The sequence below is a fragment of the Manis pentadactyla genome, chromosome 2 (genome assembly GCF_030020395.1).
Source record: "Manis pentadactyla isolate mManPen7 chromosome 2, mManPen7.hap1, whole genome shotgun sequence".
Classification (NCBI taxonomy): Eukaryota; Metazoa; Chordata; class Mammalia; order Pholidota; family Manidae; genus Manis; species Manis pentadactyla.
The window spans coordinates 163946004-163971022 of NC_080020.1; the positions used below are offsets into that span (position 1 = coordinate 163946004).

Here is a 25019-nt window from a genome sequence, read left to right on the forward strand (position 1 = left end):
TGGGACACAGTCTGGGTTTTCTGTATGGCATGTCAGCTCTCCTGTTCTGGACCCACAGAGTGAGAACAGTGTACTCTCTACAACGTGATCCTACCTTCCTGTCATAGTTTATACAACAGGATGGAGTTGGGGGTGGTGGCAGCTGAATACATTTATTAGACATTTAGCATTAATAATGGAAGAGAGAGATTTTCTGTCTTGGTGGCTGGTTAGACATGTGTAACTTGGGGACTCCTGGTGGCCATGCTTGCTGCTGTGGGATGAAGAAACTGAAGCAGCCTGTCTGCAGAGGGAGAGAAGCAAAGCTGACCCTCAGGGCAATGCAGAGAGGAGGGATGGAGAGAAAGGACTATCTGGGTTTCCAGCAGACTTCTCATTCCTGCTTTTGATAAGTTCCAAAGCCTACTTACATTCTTGGTGAAGGGGATGGGATCCCCCGAAATACTCCTGAATCCTGAAATAGGGTTCCCCTTTTCACCAAAGCTAGCTCAAGTATGTTATGATTTTCTGTCCAAAGAACCTTCATGGCTACAAATAATAAAAAAATGCTTGGCATCTTTAGACTCCTGGGGTGATATATAAGTAAACTGAGGGAAAACCACAGTCATCCACCCTTTTGTGAAGGTACAGTTTCTTTAAATGAGAGGCAAAATTATTACTTTTACAGTCATATGAAATAGCCTTTACTGGTAATTCTGTGGACAACATATAACAGACTATCCAGTTGTTATTGATTTGTTTAGCTGTTTATGTATTTTTTATTTGTAACATATCTTCCATTTCCAGATATCTAAGAAAATAATTTATATCTATTTCATATGCCAACTGATATGAATGAAAGCTTATGAAAAACTGACTATTGAAATAGGAGAGGAGGAAACCAAGTTTCCAGAAAGAAATAGGAGAGACAAAGTAGTGTATATGTAAGTATGTATGTATGTGTGTGTGCGTGTGTGTGTGTATGTGTGCGTATGTGAGAGGGAGAGAGAGAGAGCATGAGAGCGAGAGCTGACCAGCCTTGCATCACTGGAGTCCCCATATCTACGGTTCCATCCCTCCCTCCACCTCCCTACTTAAATTAGTTTTAGTTGGGTTTCTTTTATTCCTAACCATAAGGTTCCTCACTACTATGCAGATATAGGTTAAGGGCAAAGCCTTCTGCTGTGACTAATGTCTAGATTACAATTCTATTACCATTTATCACAAATAAGACTTGCAATCATGGTTGAGAACATTTGCTTTGTGGTCAGAGACCCAAATTTAAATATCGGCTCTACTACAGCTCTGGATCTTGGACAACATAACTTATCCTAGTCTCAGTTTCTTCAATTACAGAATGAGAATAAAAGTTATCTTATTTCTTAAGTTTTAGTGAGGATTAAAAATGTAATGCATCTAAAAAACTTAGTGTAATTCCTAGGTAGTAGCAAGAGTTTGATCTATAAATGTTAGTTGTCATTATTACTGTGACATAGGGTATCCACTTACTTTGAAAGTGATTCTGATATTTTGACTGCTGTTTCTTGACCTTCAGTCCTTCAAATCTCTTGTTTGTCTTTATTATCTACCATAAGATCTGAAATATTGAGTTACATGAAAATCAACTCACCCTTTCCTGAATTTCATCAAGAAATACTAAGCTGTTAACGTATTCTATGGTGGTAGTTGGAACAAATTCAAGTTTATACTCTGCATCTTGTGCCTCAGAAATAATGGCATCCACTTTTTTCTTGCTTTGACGAGGAAGCATAAAATTTAGCACCTAGAAAAGAAAGAGATAATGTGAATTATAACTACTTGACTATTTCCACTTTATTAAATATTTTAAATAAATCCTAATTCATGTCTGTTCAGCAATAGGTATTGGAAGCAGTGGTGTGTATGAAGGTACTTTTTTTCACATTAAATCACTGCTAGTCAAATGATTCACCAGGAAGGGCAGGTTTTCAAGATCATTTCCAGAACAAAGTAGATTGCACAGATTATGAAAATTTGCCGAAACTGCTCTAATCTCTTGTAAGCACCCTTTCTGCTAGTTTGCACTATGTACTGGATGGACATTGTGGTGCCCTCCCCAGCATCATTTCCACTCCTTTCATGTTGGATAGTAGTCATGTGGTCTGGGGGAAATTTATCTCTCTTTCAGAAATAAATATGGAGATTGACTAACCACTGGGCAAATATTATCATGGCTTCCTTTTGCCAGTGTGACTGGATTATGGTGGACCTCTGACCTTAGTTGATACAATCAGAGAGAAGCCCTAAGACTTTTGTTTAAGGTAGAGAAACACCTGTGTCTAAAATCTTAATTTCTCTTTTTGTCTCTCTTTCAATGAACAAGGAAGTAATTTGCCTATGGAGCTCTTGACAACCATTGCAGAAATGTGAGTGAATTCTAACTTTAGGATGAAGGTGGCACATCAGGAGGCTCAGAAAAGTACTGGGTCCTTGGTCACCATTGAGTCACTAGATCAAACCTCACTGATGCCCATCTACTCTCTGGACTTTTTAGATGCACAGTCCATACATTTTATGATTTCTTAAGCCATTTTGAGTTCAGTTTTCTCTGGCTTGGCATACAGTAAGTAGTCCTCAAAAGTGTTTCTTGACATTGAATAGAATTTGCTCCAATTTTGTATATTTTTCCTTTTTTAACAGATGAAGAAGCAAAGCTCTAGAAGAAGGTGCAATGCCATGCAACTAATGAATGATAGAACAGGTACAGGCACTCAGGTCTGCCGTCTTTTATACTCTTATCTACATTGGGGGTCAGCAGAGGTTTTCCAAAAGGGCTGGATAGAAATATTTTAGATTTGCAAGACATACAGTCTTTGTCACAACTACTCAGCTATGCCCTTGTAGTGAGAAAGGAAGATAGGCAAATTGTCATGGTTGTGGTTCCAATAAAACTATATGTACAAAACAGGTGGCAGGCTGGATTGGCCCTGTGAACTATTCCTGTTTGCCTGTTCTATACCATTCTAATCCCTGTTCTATACCATTTTCTTTCTGGAAGCATTTGAGAATATGCAGGTATACTCTGGCTCCAGAGGAAGACCCGAAAGTTTTCACAGAACCAATATGTTTCCTTAGCTCTACAACTCACCAAAATATAATCAGATATCTTCAGGGAGAGTTTCAGATCAGGAAATGATCTCCTAAACTTGATCTCAGTATGCTAGAATCAATGAGCCTTCCTACTAGGACTCTGTGCATTACAATGGTGTCTCTTCTGCAGGAAGCCTTGAGGCCTTGAGGAGCTCCAACAAGGGAAGAGGAGTGGGAGTAAGAGGCTAGTCTGAGGCCTACAGTTACTTCCCTTCCCTCATCTGAAAGTTGACTATGCTTGGGACAGAAAGAAGAATATGGGACTTTTCTTAGAAATTAAGAATGCCTAATAGACTTGTGTTAATTTTAAATATTTGCAATACTATACAATATAGTTTATTTGTAGTAGAATAATCACAAAATAATCATAGAAACTATAATTAAAATGTTCCCTAATTCATATTTACCTCCAAGCATCGCAAAGGTGATGGAATTAGCTTTTCTTTCAGCAGCTTAGTGTCAATGAGCAGCAATCCTACATTCCTGGTGGGTCTTAGAGCTACTACGTCCTTGTGCTGTCTGTGATATTTTTCCAGTTGTTCACTGAAGTACTTAACATCTACATAAAATAATTCATATAAAGCATAAAATACATGTTAGTCTTTAAAGGATCATTAAAAATAAAAAATCATTGCATTAATAAAGTTACATATGTATTTATAATGTTATGCATATGTAGATACCTCATATAGCTTTAAAATGTTAATTCTTCATATTAATGTTAATATTTAATAATGGAAATATGTTTTCTGACTCCTATTAAGAGATGACAGATGAAAATAACTTATAATTGCATTACAGGATCTAGTCTAGAATGGACTAGATTCTACAGTCAGGTTGGTTTGAAGTTGGGCTTAATCTAAGGATTCTCCAACACAGTACCTCAAGGTGAAGCATTTTGAGGATATTAACAACAAAAGTTTGAAACACAAGAGATTGATCATATCTAAACTTATCTCCATTCCTCTTCCCATCACCTCTCTTCCAACCCTGCTCCCTCATCATGATTAAGGCCTTTGTGTTCATTTCCTCCCTTCTCCAATCTACCCGGAACCGATGGAAATTTCATTATCCTTGAGTATACTTTTATCACACTATTGGTCAAAAACAGCTCTTCTAATACACATGCAGTACCAACTATTCTGATTCTGTTTCAAAATCCTGTATCTCTAAAAATTTAATACACACACACTAGAATATTATTCAGCCATGAGAAAGGAGGCTAGCCTGCCATTTGCAATAATATGGATGGACCTTGAGCACATTATGCTAAGCTAGATAAGTCAGACAAAAAAGACATGTTCTGTATGATAGCACATATATATGGAATCTTAAAAAAATGTCAAACCTGTAAAAAACCAGAGTAAAATGGTAGCTACCAGAGGATGGGGAGTGGGGGCATAAGGCTGATGGTGTTTAAGAGTACAAACTTATAGTGAGTGGTAAATAAGCCATAAAGATCTATACAACATATAATGAACATAGACAATACTATTGTAGTATAATGATGTAATGTGATAAACATTGCTTCAATGGCAATCATGTTACAATGTATGTATATATCAAAGTAACATGCTGTATACCTAAATTTATAAAATGTAACATGTTCAATTCATAAAGAAAAAAAAGAGAATAGTGATCCAAGGAATACCAGTTTTGGAAACACCAATATGGTCCAGTACTCTCATTTTTTACATAAAAAAATTTTAATTTAGATCAACAGAAGTTAAATGACTTGGTCATGGTCACACAGCCAAAGAGAAAAAAAAGAAGAAAGCTCAGAGAAGAGAAATAAGATTTTTCTGTATCTTTTCGAGATACAGGAGAGACAGTATATATAATGGTTAAGCACACAAGCTTTCAAGTTAGAGAAAACTGTTTCCAAACCACTTAACTACCTGCATAATTTTGAAGTTTCCTGATCTCTATGTATCTTCATTTCCTTATTTGTAAAATGAGAGTACTAATATTTGCCTCATAGAATTGTGAGGATTAGAGGAGATGCCTGAAAATCACTTAGCATGGTATCTGTCATGTCATAAATACTCAGCAAGGGTAGAAATTATTAGTGAGCAATGACATTTATAGGAATTTAGTGGTGAGATATGGCTGATTATGTCAGGAAGCCAGAACCTGTCCTCTGATCATCTTCTGATGTTGGACAGAGGACAGTCTGACAAAAAATTCAGTTAAATAGGCATTTATAAATGACAAGTGTTGGCAAAGATGTGGAGACAAAGGAACTCTCCTACACTATTGGTGGGAATGTAAATTGGGCCAGCCATTGTGGAAAGCAGTATGGAGGTTCCTCAAAAAACTAAAATAAAAATACCATACAATCTAGTAATTCCACTTCTGAGAATTTACCTGAAGAAAACAGAACAAAATCTTGATGTTAAGGATTCAAAAAGATATATGCACCCCTGTGTTTATCACTGCATTATTTACAATAGCCAAGATATGGAAGCAATCTAAGTGTCCATCAGTAGATAAATGGATAAAGAAGATGTGGTACATACACACAATAGAATATTATTCAGCCATTAAAAAGAAAGAAATATTGCCATTTGCAACAACATGGATGGATCTACAGGGCATTGTTAAGTGAAATAAGCCAGGCAGAGAAAAACAAATACCATATAATTTCACTATATATGGAATCTAAAAAACAAAACAGAAGAAAACAAATGAACAAAACATAAATAGACTCGTAGACACAGAGAAGAGACTGGAGGTTACCATGGGCAAGGGATCAGAGTGCTGGGTAAATAGGTGAAGGGTATAAAGAGGTACAAATCTCAATTACAATATAAATTAGTCAAGGAGATGAAAGTACAGCATAGAGAATATAGCCAATAATACTGTAGTATCTTCCTATGTTGACAGTAACTACACTTATTGGGTGAGCATTTAATAATGTAGATAACTGTTGAATCACTATGTTGTATAATTGAAACCAATATAATATTGTATAGCAACTGTACTTCAATAAAAACTTCCTTTCATAGCTAAAAGAACTCCAGACATTTATTAAGTATTTATAATATGTGCTAGGCAATGTTACAGTAATTTGAGGGGATATAAGAACAGGCAAGGCATGGTACACAAGGGGGTAAAGCTACCTTCTATTAACCTCTGTCAAACAACTGGGTTTAGAGGTTCAGGTAACACCAGGGGGTTGCAAAATGAGGAGCAACACAGAGTTCAGGAGTTCAGGCTTATGTACTTCAAAGTTCCAGTCAACAAATAGTCACTAACTGTGAGACCCTGGCTCCAGGATTGGGATAGGATTGACAAACCAAAGGAGGACTAGACTGAGAGCAACCTACATGTCTGGTGATCTCATCCAGATGGAAACTTTAGAGATCAAAGTTATGTGATGTGACCCATGTGGTAGGATTAAAACCGGTTATTTTGGCTAGGCCTACTTTGTGTGCTGAAATGCCAGGTGCTATACTTACTGTCAGCAAGGTGCCACACCATAGCCTGTGAAGCATCATGTCCCTGTCAGTTCACTTCAGTTCAACCACACTGTCTCAGTGTGGGAGTCTTGTTAAGAGCTATGGAAACAGACTTGTCTAATTGCTTTGTTTTCTAAAGCAGACCTTACTTTGGTCTCACCAACAAGTCAGTATCTTAACAAAAAAGGTCTGTTTCAGATTTTAAAAACTTAAGGGACATAACAACCAGATTCAATGCCTGTTCTTGGATAGATCCTGGGTCAAAGCAACAGCAAATTGCCTTATTTGGGGGATTGCAAAAGGGGAGGGGTGGGGAAGGGTGGGTGGGGAGGGAGGGAGAGAGAAGAGGATTGAGGGATATTATGATTGGCACACATGGTGTTGGGGGATCATGGGGAAGACAGTGTAGCACAGAGAATGCAAATAGTGACTCTGTGGCATCTTACTATACTGATGGACAGTGAGTACAGTGGGGTATGGGGGGGACATGATAATACGGGTGAATATAATAGCCACATTGTTTTTTCATGTGAAACCTTCATAAGAGTATATATCAATACCTTAATAAAAAAAATTAGTGCTGGCAGTGTTGTTCATGTGAAACAAACATAAGATTGTTTATGAATGATACTTTAATTAAAAAATGTTTTAAGAATAATAAAAATTAGTGCGGTTCATGAGGCAAAGTCTCAAAATAATCATTACTGTGTACCAGAAAATAAAGAAATAAAGCCCGTTCATGAAATAAAAACATGTTTTTAAAGAGTAATAATGAATAATATATACTTAATTTGTATATCTTTTGTTGAAGATAATAAGTTTAATTAGATCATTTCCCTTTCAATCTAATTTCATGACTAAGAGTTGTTGATTCATACCCAGCAGGTTGAAATATGGCTGCAGAAATAAAGAGTAACTTGAATTCCTGAGATATGTATGTAAACACTACTTAAGGGAATTTGTACAGGTGTACATTCCTTCCAGTTCCTTCCTGTACACAGGCTATGTAGCTTGGTACCTCATACTAAAAGACAAGCCACCAGGGAGGAATTGCTTTCCATAATATTCTAAAATAAAACAGCAACACTGAGCAAAGCTAAAGAAAAAAGTAATTGTATAGAAAATAACCTAGCAATGAGCAAACTCTGGCCTTTTGTCAGGCCAACTATTTTGGGCCACCATTAGCCAGAACAGAATTCTAGAATACTATAAACCTTGGTATTCCTATCCAAAATAATTAGGAAGGACAAATGGAAAACTTACCAGGTTCTTGAAGTTTAAGAGCTTGTAAATCAAGATTTTCATTTTCCTTGAAGAATATCTGGAACTTTTCAAACGTAGCTGCATATAATTGGGCAGATTCAAATGCTGCCTGTATGGTTTCCTATATGTTATAAACAAACAGACATGACATTTTTCCTGAGCAGAATTCAATTCAATATAACACACAAACACAAATACCTTTTCTGTGTCAAACAGTATGCTTTGACCTGGAGATACATAAGTAAGGAAAGATACCATTTTTGATGTAAAGAAGCAGTTAGTGGATACTCTTATGAACTAAAAAAAATACATCTTCAAGTCTGACTTCTGAAGAATTGTTCCTTATGATTGAAAGGAAGCATACTTGTAATTTTTTAGGAAGTTTCAGGGTGAACTTTTGTATGACTAGTGGACATATGGCAACAAACAATATCTGTTTATTTTCCAAACTTCAAATTTTATGTCTTAGTTGAAGTGTTTTTGAGCAAAGGCAAAAGTGTTAGCATATCTACAAAATGACTGGCTTAATCTTACTACCAAATTCTCTGTACTAGCAAGTCTCTTATTCCAGAATGTCCTCTGTATTTGCCCTAATAAAAACCCTTCCCTCACCTCTCTGAAACTTGACACCCACCTCCTCTTCCCCACAGTTTTTTTAAACAATAACAATAATTTTCAAACATTTCAGTTCCTTTATTACCTATGTCAATACATATTCTCATAGTTCAATGTCTATGAAAGGCAGTTAGCATTTGTCTGCTTGATGGTTCTTGTTCTATGACTCCCTGGCTGTACTCCATAGCCTTCCCTCATATTCCTACCAAGACTTTCTGCAAAAGACTGCAGTTCATCCCAGGGAAAATACAGATGATCAGTGGAATTGCTCATTCTCTACACATCAGTGCTAGGGTAAGAGTCTCAGAGTCAGGCTTTAGTGATAGTGGCTAGTAGTAGGAAGTTTAATTACATAGAATAGCACACACCCTATATTGCTATAGTTATTTGTTCATTTAATTCCCTCTAATAAGTTCTTATGCATACTTCTGGAATGTTTCTCATGCTTATTTTCTTTTTTTTTTCTTTTTTTGTAGATAATTATTTTTTATTGAAGGGTAGTTGACACACAGTATTACATTAGTTTCAGGTGTACAACACAGTGATTCAACATTTATATACATGATAATTCTAGCTACCAGCTATCACCATACAAAGTTGTTACAATATTTTGACTATATTCCTTATGCTATACATTACATCCTGGTTACTTATTTATTTTACAATTGGAAGTCTGTACTTTTTTTTTTTTTTGAGAGGGCATCTCTCATATTTATAGATCAAATGGTTGTTAACAACAATAAAATTCTGTATAGGGGAGTCAATGCTCAATGCACAATCATTAATCCACCCCAAGCCTAATTTTCGTCAGTCTCCAATCTTCTGAAGCATAATGAACAAGTTCTTGCCTGGAGAACAAATTCTTACATAGTGAATAAGTTACATGGTGAACAGTACAAGGGCAGTCATCACAGAAGCTTTCGGTTTTGCTCATGCATTATGAACTATAAACAGTCAGTTCAAATATGAATATTCGTTTGATTTTTATACTTGATTTATATGTGGATACCACATTTCTCTCTTTATCATTATTATTTTTAATAAATTGCTGAAGTGGTAGGTAGATGCAAGATAAAGGTAGAAAACATAGTTTAGTGTTGTAAGAGAGCAAATGTAGATGATCAGGTGTGTGCCTGTAGACTATGTGTTAATCCAAGCTAGACAAGGGCAACAAAACATCCACAGATGCAGAAGATTTCTCTCAGAACAGGGGGGGTGAGGTTCTAAGCCTCACCTCTGTTGATCCCCAATTTCTCACCTGATGGCCCCTCTGCGACTGTGCCTGTCTTAGGTTGTTCCTCCCTTGAGGAATCTTACCCGTCTCTGGCTAACCAGTCATCTTCCAGGGCCATACGGGGAAATGTAAAGTTGGTAAGTGAGAGAGAAGCCTTATTGTTTGAAAAGGTTAGCTTTTTACTTCTTTGCATATTTATGCCCTGTGGCTTCTATGCCCAGCATTTGTCTTGAGGTATCTTTACCACTTGGAAGAATTATGATACTTGGTAAATTTGATATGAGGCATGAATTCTATTTAAGGGTTATAATTAGGAAGGAAGAAGAAAAGCTATAGAAGTAGCAGGTGGAAGAAAACATGGGAAGATTGATTATTTCTTTGACATATCTTCTTGTAGAGTAACTTCAGCATGTATAGGTTTTAAACAACTAATTAAATTGTGCACACACATTAACATAATAGGAGTACAGTTACATAACCAAAGCAGACCTATAATTACCAACCATCTCCAGTGAAACCAAGAAAACCAGTTAGACACCTTAGGCATTTGGGAAAACTTATCTATGATATGGTGGATATTGTCCAACTGAACTTGAACAGTCTGAGAGAAATCAGACAAATTAAAACAACCCATTCCTGGGGACTGTTCACATCCCATATGTTCTTTTAACAGTAGATAGTCTGTAGTTGTAAGATTTTGGAGCGCTACAATTTGCACTTCTCCTAATTCTTGGTTGAGTTCCAACAGTATAGATCCAGTCAAATTTGTTGTTTTACTGTATGCACAGGCTGGATTAGATATCTCCTTCTTCATTCCAATGGCAAGTCCAGGAACCAGTGGGATGAGTGCATCTACAGCTGTAGCAGCGCGTGGATCTTTGTTGGGGTTTTTTTGATGATCATCTTCTGGCATGAGTCTTCCAGAGAGTGCTGATGTTGGAAGTTCTTTTTCATATCGTATCTTAGTTCATTTTCTGGGTAGCCAAAACAGACAGGAACTGCTTTCTTTTTTTGTTATCATTAATCTACACTTACATGATGAATATTATGTTTACTAGGCTCTCCCCTATACCAGGATCCCCCTATAAAGCCCTTCACAGTCACTGTCCATCACCATAGCAAAATGTTGTAGAATCACTACTTGTCTTCTCTGTGTTATACAGCCCTCCTCTATCTCCCACCCCCCCATGCATGCTAATCTTAATACCCCCCTTCTTCTTCCCCCCCCTTATCCCTCCCTACCCACCCATCCTCCCCAGTCCCTTTCCCTTTGGTACCTGTTATTCTATTCTTGAGTTCTGTGATTCTGCTGCTGTTTTGTTCCTTCAGTTTTTCCTTTGTTCTTATACTCCACAGATGAGTGAAATCATTTGGTATTTCTCTTTCTCCGCTTGGCTTATTTCACTGAGCATAATACCCTCCAGCTCCATCCATGTTGCTGCAAATGGTTGGATTTGCCCTTTTCGTATGGCTGAGTAGTATTCCATTGTATATATGTACCACCTCTTCTTTATCCACTCATCTATCGATGGACATTTAGGTTGCTTCCAATTCTTGGCTATTGTAAATAGTGCTGCGATATACATAGGGGTACATCTGTCTTTCTCAAACTTGATTGCTGCTTTCTTAGGGTAAATTCCTAGGAGTGGAATTCCTGGGTCAAATGGTAAGTCTGTTTTGAGCATTTTGAGGAACCTCCATACTGCTTTCCACAACGGTTGAACCAATTTACATTCCCACCAGCAGTGTAGGAGGGTTCCCCTTTCTCCACAGCCTCACCAACATTTGTTGTTGTTTGTCTTTTGGATGGCAGCCATCCTTACTGGTGTGAAGTGATACCTCATTGTAGTTTTAATTTGCATTTCTCTGATAATTAGCGATGTGGAGCATCTTTTCGTGTGTCTGTTGGCCATCTGTATTTCTTTTTTGGAGAACCGTCTGTTCAGTTCCTCTGCCCATTTTTTGATTGGGTTATTTGTTTTTTGTTTGTTGAGGCATGTGAGCTCCTTATATATTCTGGACGTGAAGCCTTTATCGGATGTGTCATTTTCAAATATATTCTCCCATACTGTAGGGTTCCTTTTTGTTCTATTGATGGTGTCTCTTGCTGTACAGAAGCTTTTCAGCTTAATATAGTCCCACTTGTTCATTTTTGCTGTTGTTTTCCTTGCCTGGGGAGATAAGTTCAAGAAGAGGTCACTCATGTTTATGTCTAAGAGGTTTTTGCCTATGTTTTTCCAAAGGTTTAATGGTTTCATGACTTACATTCAGGTCTTTGATCCATTTGGAGTTTACTTTTGTATATGGGGTTAGACAATGGTCCAGTTTCATTCTCCTACATGTAGCTTTCCAGTTTTGCCAGCACCACCTGTTGAAGAGACTGTCATTTCCCCATTGTATGTCCATGGCTCCTTTATCAAATATTAATTGACCATATATGTCTGGGTTAATGTCTGGATTCTCTCATCTGTTCCATTGGTCTGTGGCTCTGTTCTTTTGCCAGTACCAAATTGTCTTGATTACTATGGCTTTATAGTAGAGCTTGAAGTTGGGGAGTGAGATCGCCCCTACTTTATTCTTCTTTCTCAGGATTTCTTTGGCTATTCGGGGTCTTTGGTGTTTCCACATGAATTTTTGAATTATTTGTTCCAGTTCATTGAAGAATGTTGCTGGTAGTTTCATAGGGATTGCATCAAATCTGTATATTGCTTTGGGCAGGATGGCCATTGTGACGATATTAATTCTTCCTAACCATGAGCATGGGATGAGTTACCATCTGTTAGTGTCCCCTTTAATTTCTCTTAAGAGTGACTTGTAGTTTTCAGAGTATAAGCCTTTCACTTCTTTGGTTAGGTTTATTCCTAGGTATTTTATTTTTTTTGATGCAATTGTGAATGGAGTTGTTTTCCTGATTTCTCTTTCTGTTGGTTCATTGTTAGTGCATAGGAAAGCCACAGATTTCTGTGTGTTAATTTTGTATCCTGCAACTTTGCTGAATTCCAATATTAGCTCTAGTAGTTTCGGAGTTGAGTCTTTAGGGTTTTTTATGTACAATATCATGTCATCTGCAAATAGTGACAGTTTAACTTCTTCTTTACCAACCTGGATTCCTTGCATTTCTTTGTTTTGTCTAATTGCCGTGACTAGGACCTCCAGTACTGTGTTGAATAACAGTGGGGATAGTGGGCATCCCTGTCTTGTTCCCAATCACAGAGGAAAAGCTTTCAGCTTCTCACTGTTCAATATAATGTTGGCTGTGGGTTTATCATAAATGGCCTTTATTATGTTGAGGTACTTGCCCTCTATTCCCATTTTGCAGAGAGTTTTTATCATGAATGGATGTTGAACTTTGTCAAATGCTTTTTCTGCATCTATGGAGATGATCATGTGGTTTTTGTCTTTCTTTTCGTTGATGTGGTGGATGATGTTGATGGACTTTCGAATGTTGTACCATCCTTGCATCCCTGGGATGAATCCCACTTGGTCATGGAGTATGATCCTTTTGATGTATTTTTGAACTCGGTTTGTTAATATTTTGTTGAGTATTTTTGCATCTACATTCATCAGGGATATTGGTCTGTAGTTTTCTTTTTTGGTGGGGTCTTTGCCTGGTTTTGGTATTAGGGTGATGTTAGCTTCATAGAATGAGTTTGGGAGTATTCCCTCCTCTTCTATTTTTTGGAAAACTTTAAGGAGAATGGGTATTATGTCTTCCCTGTATGTCTGATAAAATTCTGAGGTAAATCCATCTGGCCCGGGGGTTTTGTTCTTTGGTAGTTTTTGAATACCGCTTCAATTTCGTTGCTGGTAATTGGTCTGTTTAGATTTTCTGTTTCTTCCTGGGTCAGTCTTGGAAGGTTGTATTTTTCTAGGAAGTTGTCCATTTCTCCTAGGTTTCCCAGCTTGTTAGCATATAGGTTTTCATAGTACTCTCTAATAATTCTTATTATTTCTGTGGGGTCCGTCGTGATTTTTCCTTTCTCGTTTCTGATACTGTTGATTTGTGTTGACTCTCTTTTCCTCTTAATAAGTCTGGCTAGAGGCTTATCTATTTTGTTTATTTTCTCGAAGAACTAGCTCTTGGTTTCATTGATTTTTGCTATTGTTTTATTCTTCTCAATTTTATTTATTTCTTCTCTGATCTTTATTATGTCCCTCCTTCTGCTGACCTTAGGCCTCATTTGTTCTTCTTTTTCCAATGTCGATAATTGTGACATTAGACCATTCATTTGGGATTGTTCTTCCTTCTTTAAATATGCCTGGATTGCTATATACTGTCCTCTTAAGACTGCATTTGCTGCGTCCCACAGAAGTTGGGGCTTTGTGTTGTTGTTGTCGTTTGTTTCCATATATTGCTGGATCTCCATTTTGATTTGGTCATTGATCCATTGATTATTTAGGAGCGTGTTGTTAAGCCTCCATGTGTTTGTGAGCCTTTTTGCTTTCTTTGTACAGTTTATTTCTAGTTTTGTGCCTTTGTGGTCTGAAAAGTTGGTTGGTAGGATTTCAATCTTTTGGAATTTACTGAGGCTCTTTTTGTGGCCTAGTATGTGGTCTATCCTGGAGAATGTTCCATGTGCTCTCGAGAAGAATGTGTATCCTGTTGCTTTTGGATGTAGAGTTCTGTAGATGTCTATTAGGTCCATCTGTTCTAGTATGTTGTTCAGTGCCTCTGTGTCCTTACTTATTTTCTGTCTGGTGGATCTGTCCTTTGGAGTGAGTGGTGTGTTGAAGTCTCCTAGAATGAATGCATTGCATTCTATTTCCTCCTTTAGTTCTGTTAGTATTTGTTTCAGGTATGTTGTTGCTCCTGTATTGGGTGCATATACATTTATAATGGTTATATCCTCTTGTTGGACTGAGCCCTTTATCATTATGTAATGTCCTTCTTTGTCTTTTGTTACTTTCTTTATTTTGAAGTCTGTTTTGTCTGATACTAGTATTGCAACACCTGCTTTCTTCTCTCTGTTGTTTGCGTGAAATATCTTTTTCCATCCGTTGACTTTAAGTCTGTGCGTGTCTTTGGGTTTGAGGTGAGTCTCTTGTAAGCAGCATATGGATGGGTCTTGCTTTTTTATCCATTCTATTACTCTGTGTCTTTTGATTGGTGCATTCAGTCCATTTACATTTAGGGTGATTATTGAAGGTATGTACTTATTGCCATTGCAGGCTTTAAGTTTGTGGTTACCAAAGGTTCAGGGTTAGCTTCTTTACTATCTTACTGTCTAACTTAACTCGCTTGTTGAGGTATTATAAACGCGGTCTGATGATTCTTTATTTCTCTCCCTTCTTATTCCTCCTCCTCCCTTCTTCATATGTTGGGTGTTTTGTTCTGTGCTCTTTTTAGCAGTGCTCACATCTAGAGCAGTCCCTGTAGGATGCCCTGTAGAGGTGGTTTGTGGGAGGCAAATTCCCTCAACTTCTGCTTGTCTGGGAATTGTTTAATCCCTCCTTCATATTTAAATGATATTCGTGCTGGATACAGTAGTCTTGGTTCGAGGCCCTTCTGTTTCATTGCATTAAGTATATCATGCCATTCTCTTCTGGCCTGTAAGGTTTCTGCTGAGAAGTCTGATGATAGCCTGATGGGTTTTCCTTTGTAGGTAACCTTTTTTTTCTCTCTGGCTGCCTTTAATACTTTGTCCTTGTCTTTGATCTTTGCCATTTTAATTATTATGTGTCTTGGTGTTGCCCTCCTTGGATCCCTTGTCATGGGAGTTCTGTGTACCTCTGTGGTCTGAGAGGCCATTTCTTCCCCTAGTTTAGGGAAGTTTTCGGCAATTATTTTTTCAGAGACACTTTCTATCCCTTTTTCTCTTCTTCATCTGGTATCCCTATAATGCGGATATTGTTCTGTTTCGATTGGTCACTCAGCTCTCTTAGAATTCTTTCATTCCTGGAGATCCTTTTATCTCTCTCTGCATCAGCTTCTCTGCATTCCTGTTCTCTGTTTTCCTGTCCATTAATGGTCTCTTGCATCTCGTCCATTCTGTTTTGAAGTCCTTCCAGAGCTTGTTTTATTTCTGTATTCTCCTTCCTTAGTTCTTGCATATTTCTCTGCAAGTCCATCAGCATGGTTATGACTTTTGTTTTGAATTCTTTTTCAGGAAGACTGGTTAAATCTGTCTCCCCAGGTTCCTTCTCAGGGGAAGATGTAGCAGATGCCAAAGCTGTCTGGGTTAGTCTTGTCTGGATCAAATTTTTTTGCCTTTTCATATTGATAGGTGCTATTGACTGTCTGTCAGCTGGGAGAGCCAAACTTTCCACTTGCTGCTGGCCTTTCTTTACTGGGACAACTGCGACCCCTAGTGGCTTGTGTTGGGCAATTCCGTGTAGACTGGGTCTTTGTGTCTTGCCGGGCTGGTATGGAGGAAGCTCCCTTGCTGAGGGCGTGGCCAGCCTCAGGCACTGCTCTGCTTTGGCTACACCCCGGAGGGCTAATGGTCCAGGGGCTGTTTGGCTGTTTACCTCCGTGAGGGGTCTCAGAGCTGTTGCCCAGGGCGTTAGTGAGCCCGGAGTTCCCTGGACTTTCCAGCTGCTGGACTGTGACCTGGGATGTTTCTGTCCAGCTGTGGCATCCCTGTCCCTTTAAGACTTTCAAAAAGCACTCGCTTTTCTTTGTCACAGGAGCACCGGCTTCGGAACCCACCTAGAGGTCTTGCTGCCATGTTTCCCTAGTATCCAGGACCCCACGCATGCACTGTGTCTGCGCTCTGGTGCGGATGGCTGGGGCTGGGTGTTTAGCAGTCCTGGGCTCCCTCTCCCTCCCCGCTCTGACTCCTCTCCTCCCGCTGGGAGCTGGGGTGAGGGGCGCTCGGGTTCCGCCGGGCCGGGGCTTGTATCTTACCCCTTTCCCCAGGCGCTGGGCTCTCGCAGGTGTGGATGTAGTCTGGCTGTTGTCCTGTGTCTCTTCTGGGTTCTCTTTTAGGATTAGTTGTATTTGTTGTATTTTCAAAAATATATATGTTTTTGGGAAGAGATTCCCACTGTCCTACTCATGCCACCATCTTGGCTCCACCTCTCATCACTCTCTTCTCAACTTTTAATGTAAGAAAATAAGCATGAGAAGGTGGAGCCGCCAACATGGCAGCATGAGTAAGACAGTGGGAATCTCCTCCCAAAAACATATATATTTTTGAAAATACAACAAATACAACTAATCCTAAAAGAGAGCCCAGAAGAGACACAGGACAACAGCCAGACTACATCCACACCTGCGAGAGCCCAGCGCCTGGGGAAAGGGGTAAGATACAAGCCCCGGCCCGGCGGAACCCGAGCGCCCCTCACCCCAGCTCCCAGCGGGAGGAGAGGAGTCAGAGCGGGGAGGGAGAGGGAGCCCAGGACTGCTAAACACCCAGCCCCAGCCATCCGCACCAGAGCGCAGACACAGTGCATGCGTGGGGTCCTGGATACTAGGGAAACATGGCAGCAAGACCTCTAGGTGGGTTCCGAAGCCGGTGCTCCTGTGACAAAGAAAAGCGAGTGCTTTTTGAAAGTCTTAAAGGGACAGGGATGCCACAGCTGGACAGAAACATCCCAGGTCACAGTCCAGCAGCTGGAAAGTCCAGGGAACTCCGGGCTCACTGACGCCCTGGGCAACAGCTCTGAGACCCCTCACGGAGGTAAACAGCCAAACAGCCCCTGGACCATTAGCCCTCCGGGGTGTAGCCAAAGCAGAGCAGTGCCTGAGGCTGGCCACGCCCTCAGCAAGGGAGCTTCCTCCATACCAGCCCGGCAAGACACAAAGACCCAGTCTACACGGAATTGCCCAACACAAGCCACTAGGGGTCGCAGTTGTCCCAGTAAAGAAAGGCCAGCAGCAAGTGGAAAGTTTGGCTCTCCCAGCTGACAGACAGTCAATAGCACCTATCAATATGAAAAGGCAAAAAAATTTGATCCAGACAAGACTAACCCAGACAGCTTTGGCATCTGCTACATCTTCCCCTGAGAAGGAACCTGGGGAGACAGATTTAACCAGTCTTCCTGAAAAAGAATTCAAAACAAAAGTCATAACCATGCTGATGGACTTGCAGAGAAATATGCAAGAACTAAGGAAGGAGAATACAGAAATAAAACAAGCTCTGGAAGGACTTCAAAACAGAATGGACGAGATGCAAGAGACCATTAATGGACAGGAAAACAGAGAACAGGAATGCAGAGAAGCTGATGCAGAGAGAGATAAAAGGATCTCCAGGAATGAAAGAATTCTAAGAGAGCTGAGTGACCAATCGAAACAGAACAATATCCGCATTATAGGGATACCAGATGAAGAAGAGAAAAAGGGATAGAAAGTGTCTCTGAAAAAATAATTGCCGAAAACTTCCCTAAACTAGGGGAAGAAATGGCCTCTCAGACCACAGAGGTACACAGAACTCCCATGACAAGGGATCCAAGGAGGGCAACACCAAGACACATAATAATTAAAATGGCAAAGATCAAAGACAAGGACAAAGTATTAAAGGCAGCCAGAGAGAAAAAAAAGGTTACCTACAAAGGAAAACCCATCAGGCTATCATCAGACTTCTCAGCAGAAACCTTACAGGCCAGAAGAGAATGGCATGATATACTTAATGCAATGAAACAGAAGGGCCTCGAACCAAGACTACTGTATCCAGCACGAATATCATTTAAATATGAAGGAGGGATTAAACAATTCCCAGACAAGCAGAAGTTGAGGGAATTTGCCTCCCACAAACCACCTCTACAGGGCATCCTACAGGGACTGCTCTAGATGTGAGCACTGCTAAAAAGAGCACAGAACAAAACACCCAACATATGAAGAAGGGAGGAGGAGGAATAAGAAGGGAGAGAAATAAAGAATCATCAGACCGCGTTTATAATACCTCAACAAGCGAGTTAAGTTAGACAGTAAGATAGTAAAGAAGCTAACCCTGAACCTTTGGTAACCACAAACTTAAAGCCTGCAATGGCAATAAGTACATACCTTCAATAATCACCCTAAATGTAAATGGACTGAATGCACCAATCAAAAGACACAGAGTAATAGAATGGATAAAAAAGCAAGACCCATCCATATGCTGCTTACAAGAGACTCACCTCAAACCCAAAGACACGCACAGACTTAAAGTCAACGGATGGAAAAAGATATTTCACGCAAACAACAGAGAGAAGAAAGCAGGTGTTGCAATACTAGTATCAGACAAAACAGACTTCAAAATAAAGAAAGTAACAAAAGACAAAGAAGGACATTACATAATGATAAAGGGCTCAGTCCAACAAGAGGATATAACCATTATAAATGTATATGCACCCAATACAGGAGCAACAACATACCTGAAACAAATACTAACAGAACTAAAGGAGGAAATAGAATGCAATGCATTCATTCTAGGAGACTTCAACACACCACTCACTTCAAAGGACAGATCCACCAGACAGAAAATAAGTAAGGACACAGAGGCACTGAACAACATACTAGAACAGATGGACCTAATAGACATCTACAGAACTCTACATCCAAAAGCAACAGGATACACATTCTTCTCGAGAGCACATGGAACATTCTCCAGGATAGACCACATACTAGGCCACAAAAAGAGCCTCAGTAAATTCCAAAAGATTGAAATCCTACCAACCAACTTTTCAGACCACAAAGGCACAAAACTAGAAATAAACTGTACAAAGAAAGCAAAAAGGCTCACAAACACATGGAGGCTTAACAACACGCTCCTAAATAATCAATGGATCAATGACCAAATCAAAATGGAGATCCAGCAATATATGGAAACAAACGACAACAACAACACAAAGCCCCAACTTCTGTGGGACGCAGCAAATGCAGTCTTAAGAGGACAGTATATAGCAATCCAGGCATATTTAAAGAAGGAAGAACAATCCCAAATGAATGGTCTAATGTCACAATTATCGACATTGGAAAAAGAAGAACAAATGAGGCCTAAGGTCAGCAGAAGGAGGGACATAATAAAGATCAGAGAAGAAATAAATAAAATTGAGAAGAATAAAACAATAGCAAAAATCAATGAAACCAAGAGCTGGTTCTTCGAGAAAATAAACAAAATAGATAAGCCTCTAGCCAGACTTATTAAGAGGAAAAGAGAGTCAACACAAATCAACAGTATCAGAAACGAGAAAGGAAAAATCACGACGGACCCCACAGAAATAATAAGAATTATTAGAGAGTACTATGAAAACCTATATGCTAACAAGCTGGGAAACCTAGGAGAAATGGACAACTTCCTAGAAAAATACAACCTTCCAAGACTGACCCAGAAAGAAACAGAAAATCTAAACAGACCAATTACCAGCAACGAAATTGAAGCGGTATTCAAAAAACTACCAAAGAACAAAACCCCCGGGCCAGATGGATTTACCTCAGAATTTTATCAGACATACAGGGAAGACATAATACCCATTCTCCTTAAAGTTTTCCAAAAAATAGAAGAGGAGGGAATACTCCCAAACTCATTCTATGAAGCTAACATCACCCTAATACCAAAACCAGGCAAAGACCCCACCAAAAAAGAAAACTACAGACCAATATCCCTGATGAATGTAGATGCAAAAATACTCAACAAAATATTAACAAACCGAGTTCAAAAATACATCAAAAGGATCATACTCCATGACCAAGTGGGATTCATCCCAGGGATGCAAGGATGGTACAACATTCGAAAGTCCATCAACATCATCCACCACATCAACGAAAAGAAAGACAAAAACCACATGATCATCTCCATAGATGCAGAAAAAGCATTTGACAAAGTTCAACATCCATTCATGATAAAAACTCTCTGCAAAATGGGAATAGAGGGCAAGTACCTCAACATAATAAAAGCCATTTATGATAAACCCACAGCCAACATTATATTGAACAGTGAGAAGCTGAAAGCTTTTCCTCTGTGATTGGGAACAAGACAGGGATGCCCACTATCCCCACTGTTATTCAACACAGTACTGGAGGTCCTAGTCACGGCAATTAGACAAAACAAAGAAATGCAAGGAATCCAGGTTGGTAAAGAAGAAGTTAAACTGTCACTATTTGCAGATGACATGATATTGTACATAAAAAACCCTAAAGACTCAACTCCGAAACTACTAGAGCTAATATTGGAATTCAGCAAAGTTGCAGGATACAAAATTAATACACAGAAATCTGTGGCTTTCCTATGCACTAACAATGAACCAACAGAAAGAGAAATCAGGAAAACAACTCCATTCACAATTGCATCAAAAAAAATAAAATACCTAGGAATAAACCTAACCAAAGAAGTGAAAGGCTTATACTCTGAAAACTACAAGTCACTCTTAAGAGAAATTAAAGGGGACAGTAACAGATGGTAACTCATCCCATGCTCGTGGTTAGGAAGAATTAATATTGTCACAATGGCCATCCTGCTCAAAGCAATATACAGATTCGATGCAATCCCTATCAAATTACCAACAGCTTTCTTCAATGAACTGGAACAAATAGTTCAAAAATTCATATGGAATCACCAAAGACCCCGAATAGCTAAAGCAATCCTGAGAAGGAAGAATAAAGCAGGGGGGATCTCACTCCCCAACTTCAAGCTCTACTACAAAGCCACAGTAATCAAGACAATTTGGTACTGGCACAAGAACAGAGCCACAGACCAATGGAACAGAATAGAGACTCCAAACATTAACCCAAACATATATGGTCAACTAATATTCGATAAAGGTGCCATGGACATACAATGGGGAAATGACAGCCTCTTCAACAGCTGCTGTTGACAAAACTGGACATCTACATGTAAGAGAATGAAACTGGATCACTGTCTAACCCCATACACAAAAGTAAATTCGAAATGGATCAAGGACTTGAATGTAAGTCATGAAACCATAATACTCTTAGAAAAAAACATAGGCAAAAATCTCTTAGACATAAACATGAGTGACCTCTTCTTGAACATATCTCCCCGGGCAAGGGAAACAAACGCAAAAATTAACAAATGTGACTATATCAAGCTGAAAAGATTCTGTACAGCAAAGGAAACCATCAATAGAACAAGAAGGTACCCTACAGTATGGGAGAATATATTTGAAAATGACAGATCCGATAAAGGGTTGACATCCAAAATACATAAAGGGCTCACACACCTCAACAAACAAAAAGCAAATAATCCAATTAAAAAATGGGCAGAGGAGCTGAACAGACAGTTCTCCAAAGAAGAAATTCAGATGGCCAACAGACACATGAAAAGATGCTCCACATCGCTTGTCATCAGAGAAATGCAAATTAAAACCACAATGAGATATCACCTCACACCAGTAAGGATGGCTACCATCCAGAAGACAAACAACAACAAATGTTGGCGAGGTTGTGGAGAAAGGGGAACCCTCCTACACTGCTGGTGGGAATGTAAATTAGTTCAACCATTATGGAAAGCAGTATGGAGGTTCCTCAAAATGCTCGAAATAGAAATACCATTTGACCCAGGAATTCCACTTCTAGGAATTTACCCTAAGAATGCAGCACTCCAGTTTGAAGAAGACAGACGCACCCCTATGTTTATCACTGCACTATTTACAATAGCCAAGATATGGAAGCAACCTAAATGTCCATCAGTAGATGAATGGATAAAGAAGAGGTGGTACATATACACAATGGAATATTACGCAGTCATAAGAAAAAAACAAATCCTACCATTCTCAACAACATGGATGGAGCTAGAGGGTATTATGCTCAGTGAAATAAGCCAGGCGGAGAAAGACACGTACCAAATTATTTCACTCATATGTAGAGTATAAGAACAAAAGAAAACTGAAGGAACAAAACAGCAGCAGAAGCACAGAACCCAAGAATGGACTAATAGTTAACAAAGGGAAAGGGACTAGGGAGGACGGGTGGGAAGGGAGGGATAAAGGCAGGAAGAAAAGAAAGGGGGCATTACGATTAGCATGTATAGTGTTGGGGGGGGCACGGGGAGGGCTGTGCAACACAGAGAAGACAAGTAGTGATTCTACAGCATCTTACTATGCAGATGGACAGTGACTGTGAATGGGGGTATGGGGGGGACTTGGTGAAGGGGGGAGCCTAGTAAACACAATGTCCTTCATGTAATTGTAGATTAATGATACCAAAATAAAATTTTTAAAAAAGTTGAGAGGAAAATCTATTCTAAACTTTCATCTCCCTTGAGCTGACTTAATAGTGTTTCTGATATGTGATCATTCAGGTGTAGTTTTTTCTCCCCTTCCCTTCAGTGTGGTTATGTTATTCATTTGCAATACATTCAGATTTATTTGTTTTTGTTTCTAATCTATTTTAGGGTTTTGCTCCCCATTATTGTTGACTTTTTTAGAGATATCATAAAAGGTATTCTCAGAAAAGTGTCAGTCTCCTGTCTTCCACTCCATACCCACCCAACTTCATTCTTTGGACTTCATTCCCCCTATCTTCCTTAGCTAACCAATTTCCTAGTTTCTGGAACTCTCCAAGTGCTATTCTCTGACATAAAAAGTAGCATAGTATAAACAATTCTCTTGTACTTTTCATTTTTTCACTTAATAATATATTCTGGAAATCACTCCATACTAGTTACTAGCTATTTTCCTTATTATTTTGTTCAGCTGCATAGTATCTCTCTGTGTAAATGTACCATCGTTTTTCAATCATTTTCCTCTGTATTGGTATTTTGGGAGTTTCCAATGTTTTGTAATAGCAATAATGCTAAATAATTTAGCACATTTGTACTTTTGTATTGTTGAAATGTATCTATGGGGTACATCTTTTTTTTTCCCACAAAAAGTAGAAGTATTATTTTACTTTTCATATGAACGGAAATGGTACAAATACATGACATTGTTACAAGCACTAGAAGGCACTATTTCTCTACTGAGGCAGAAGATGAAAATAACACAATTTCTTGTATCTTAAACTCCTCCTCTAGCAGGGTACATCTTTAAAGGTGGTATTACTGGATCAAAAGTAATGCAGTGGTGGGTACATGAGTGTGTACAAATGTCAAAATTCATTGAGCTGTACATTAAGATGTGTGTACTTTATTGTATGTATCTTAATAAAAAATTTTAAAAATTAAATGCATATACAGTTTAGTTATATATTATAAAATTCTCATCATTTGTATTTCCACATACAAAGTGTAAAGACTGTTTATCCATGGGCTAGTCAACAGAATGTGTTGTCATACTTTTTAATCTTGCTAATCTGATATTTGAGAAATATTACCTCAATTTTGTTTTAATTTGCATTTATCTTATGGGTGAGGTACAATATATATATTCAAATGTTAGGTGCTATTTTTGGTGAATTTTCCATCATGTTTGGACCATTTTTCTTCCTAGTTTTGTCTCTTCTCTCTTCCCCTTTTGTAAAAGTTCGTCATGTATTAGGAATATTAGCCCTTAGCTATGATATATATGCTGCAAATAGATACTCCCAGGTTTTAACCGTGTTTTGACTTCATGAATTTTTTGCCTTGAAGAGTTTTTTATTTTTATACAAATTTATCATTTTGTTCTATTATTGCATTTGAAATTTTGAATCATAATCAGTAACCTGATTTTTTAACAAGGTTATAGGAGAATTCAACTATGTTTTCTTCTAGTAAATGTATGGTTTTATCTTATTAAATTTTTTTATTTTTAGATTCCTGGTCCAGTTATTTTTAGTACAATGTAAGATTTGGATTTAATTTTATCTTTGTTCAAATAGCTAATCAGTTTTCTAGCACTCTTCATGAAAAAGTCCATATATCAGTGATTTGATATACCACGTTTTCATTTAATAAGTGTCTACATGTATAGCAGGGCCTTTCTGGGCTTTCTATTCTATTCCCCTAGTCATGTGCCAATATCACACTCTTAATTATAGAGTGTTTAATATATGGTAGTGGTAGTACCTGTCAGGCTTTTCTCTTTTCAGTATTTTCCTAGCTTTCTTGCGTGTCTATTTTTACATATTTTCTTTACTATAAATTTGTTTGACTCTATGGTAAAGCTTGTTAGTATTTTTATTAACACTGTTAAATTTATACATTAGCCTAGGGAGAACAGGCATCTTTATTATATTGAGTCATTCTAAGAACATTTGTACAAGCCTATTTCTGTATCTTCTGGAAGCTTTTAAAAAAGTTTTAAATTTTACTTCATATAAGTTTTTAACATTTTTATTAGGTTTATTCCTAAATATATTACTTTGTTGTATATGAATGGGGTTTTTTCTCTACCAGGTATTTTCAGTATTCTAGATCAATATTTAGGTAACTTTGTAAATATCTGGTCTTTGCACATTTGATGAAATTCTCCTGATCAGGCCCAACCATTTGGGCCTGGTGCTTTTCGTAGTGTATTTCTTTGATAGATTCCTCTATTTC

General features: G+C 38.4%; 1 protein-coding gene across 1 annotated transcript in view; it reads right to left on the bottom strand.

The window, feature by feature from the left end:
- DNAH6 (dynein axonemal heavy chain 6) overlaps window positions 1-25019 on the bottom strand; it is a 265012-nt gene that overhangs the window by 190176 nt on the left and 49817 nt on the right. Inside the window, exons 12-14 of the mRNA XM_036931141.2 lie at window positions 7833-7953; window positions 3516-3667; window positions 1610-1762 (exon numbers count right to left, since the gene is read on the bottom strand). Coding sequence (XP_036787036.2) covers window positions 1610-1762; window positions 3516-3667; window positions 7833-7953 — 426 coding nt within the window. The remainder of the gene's footprint in view (window positions 1-1609; window positions 1763-3515; window positions 3668-7832; window positions 7954-25019) is intronic.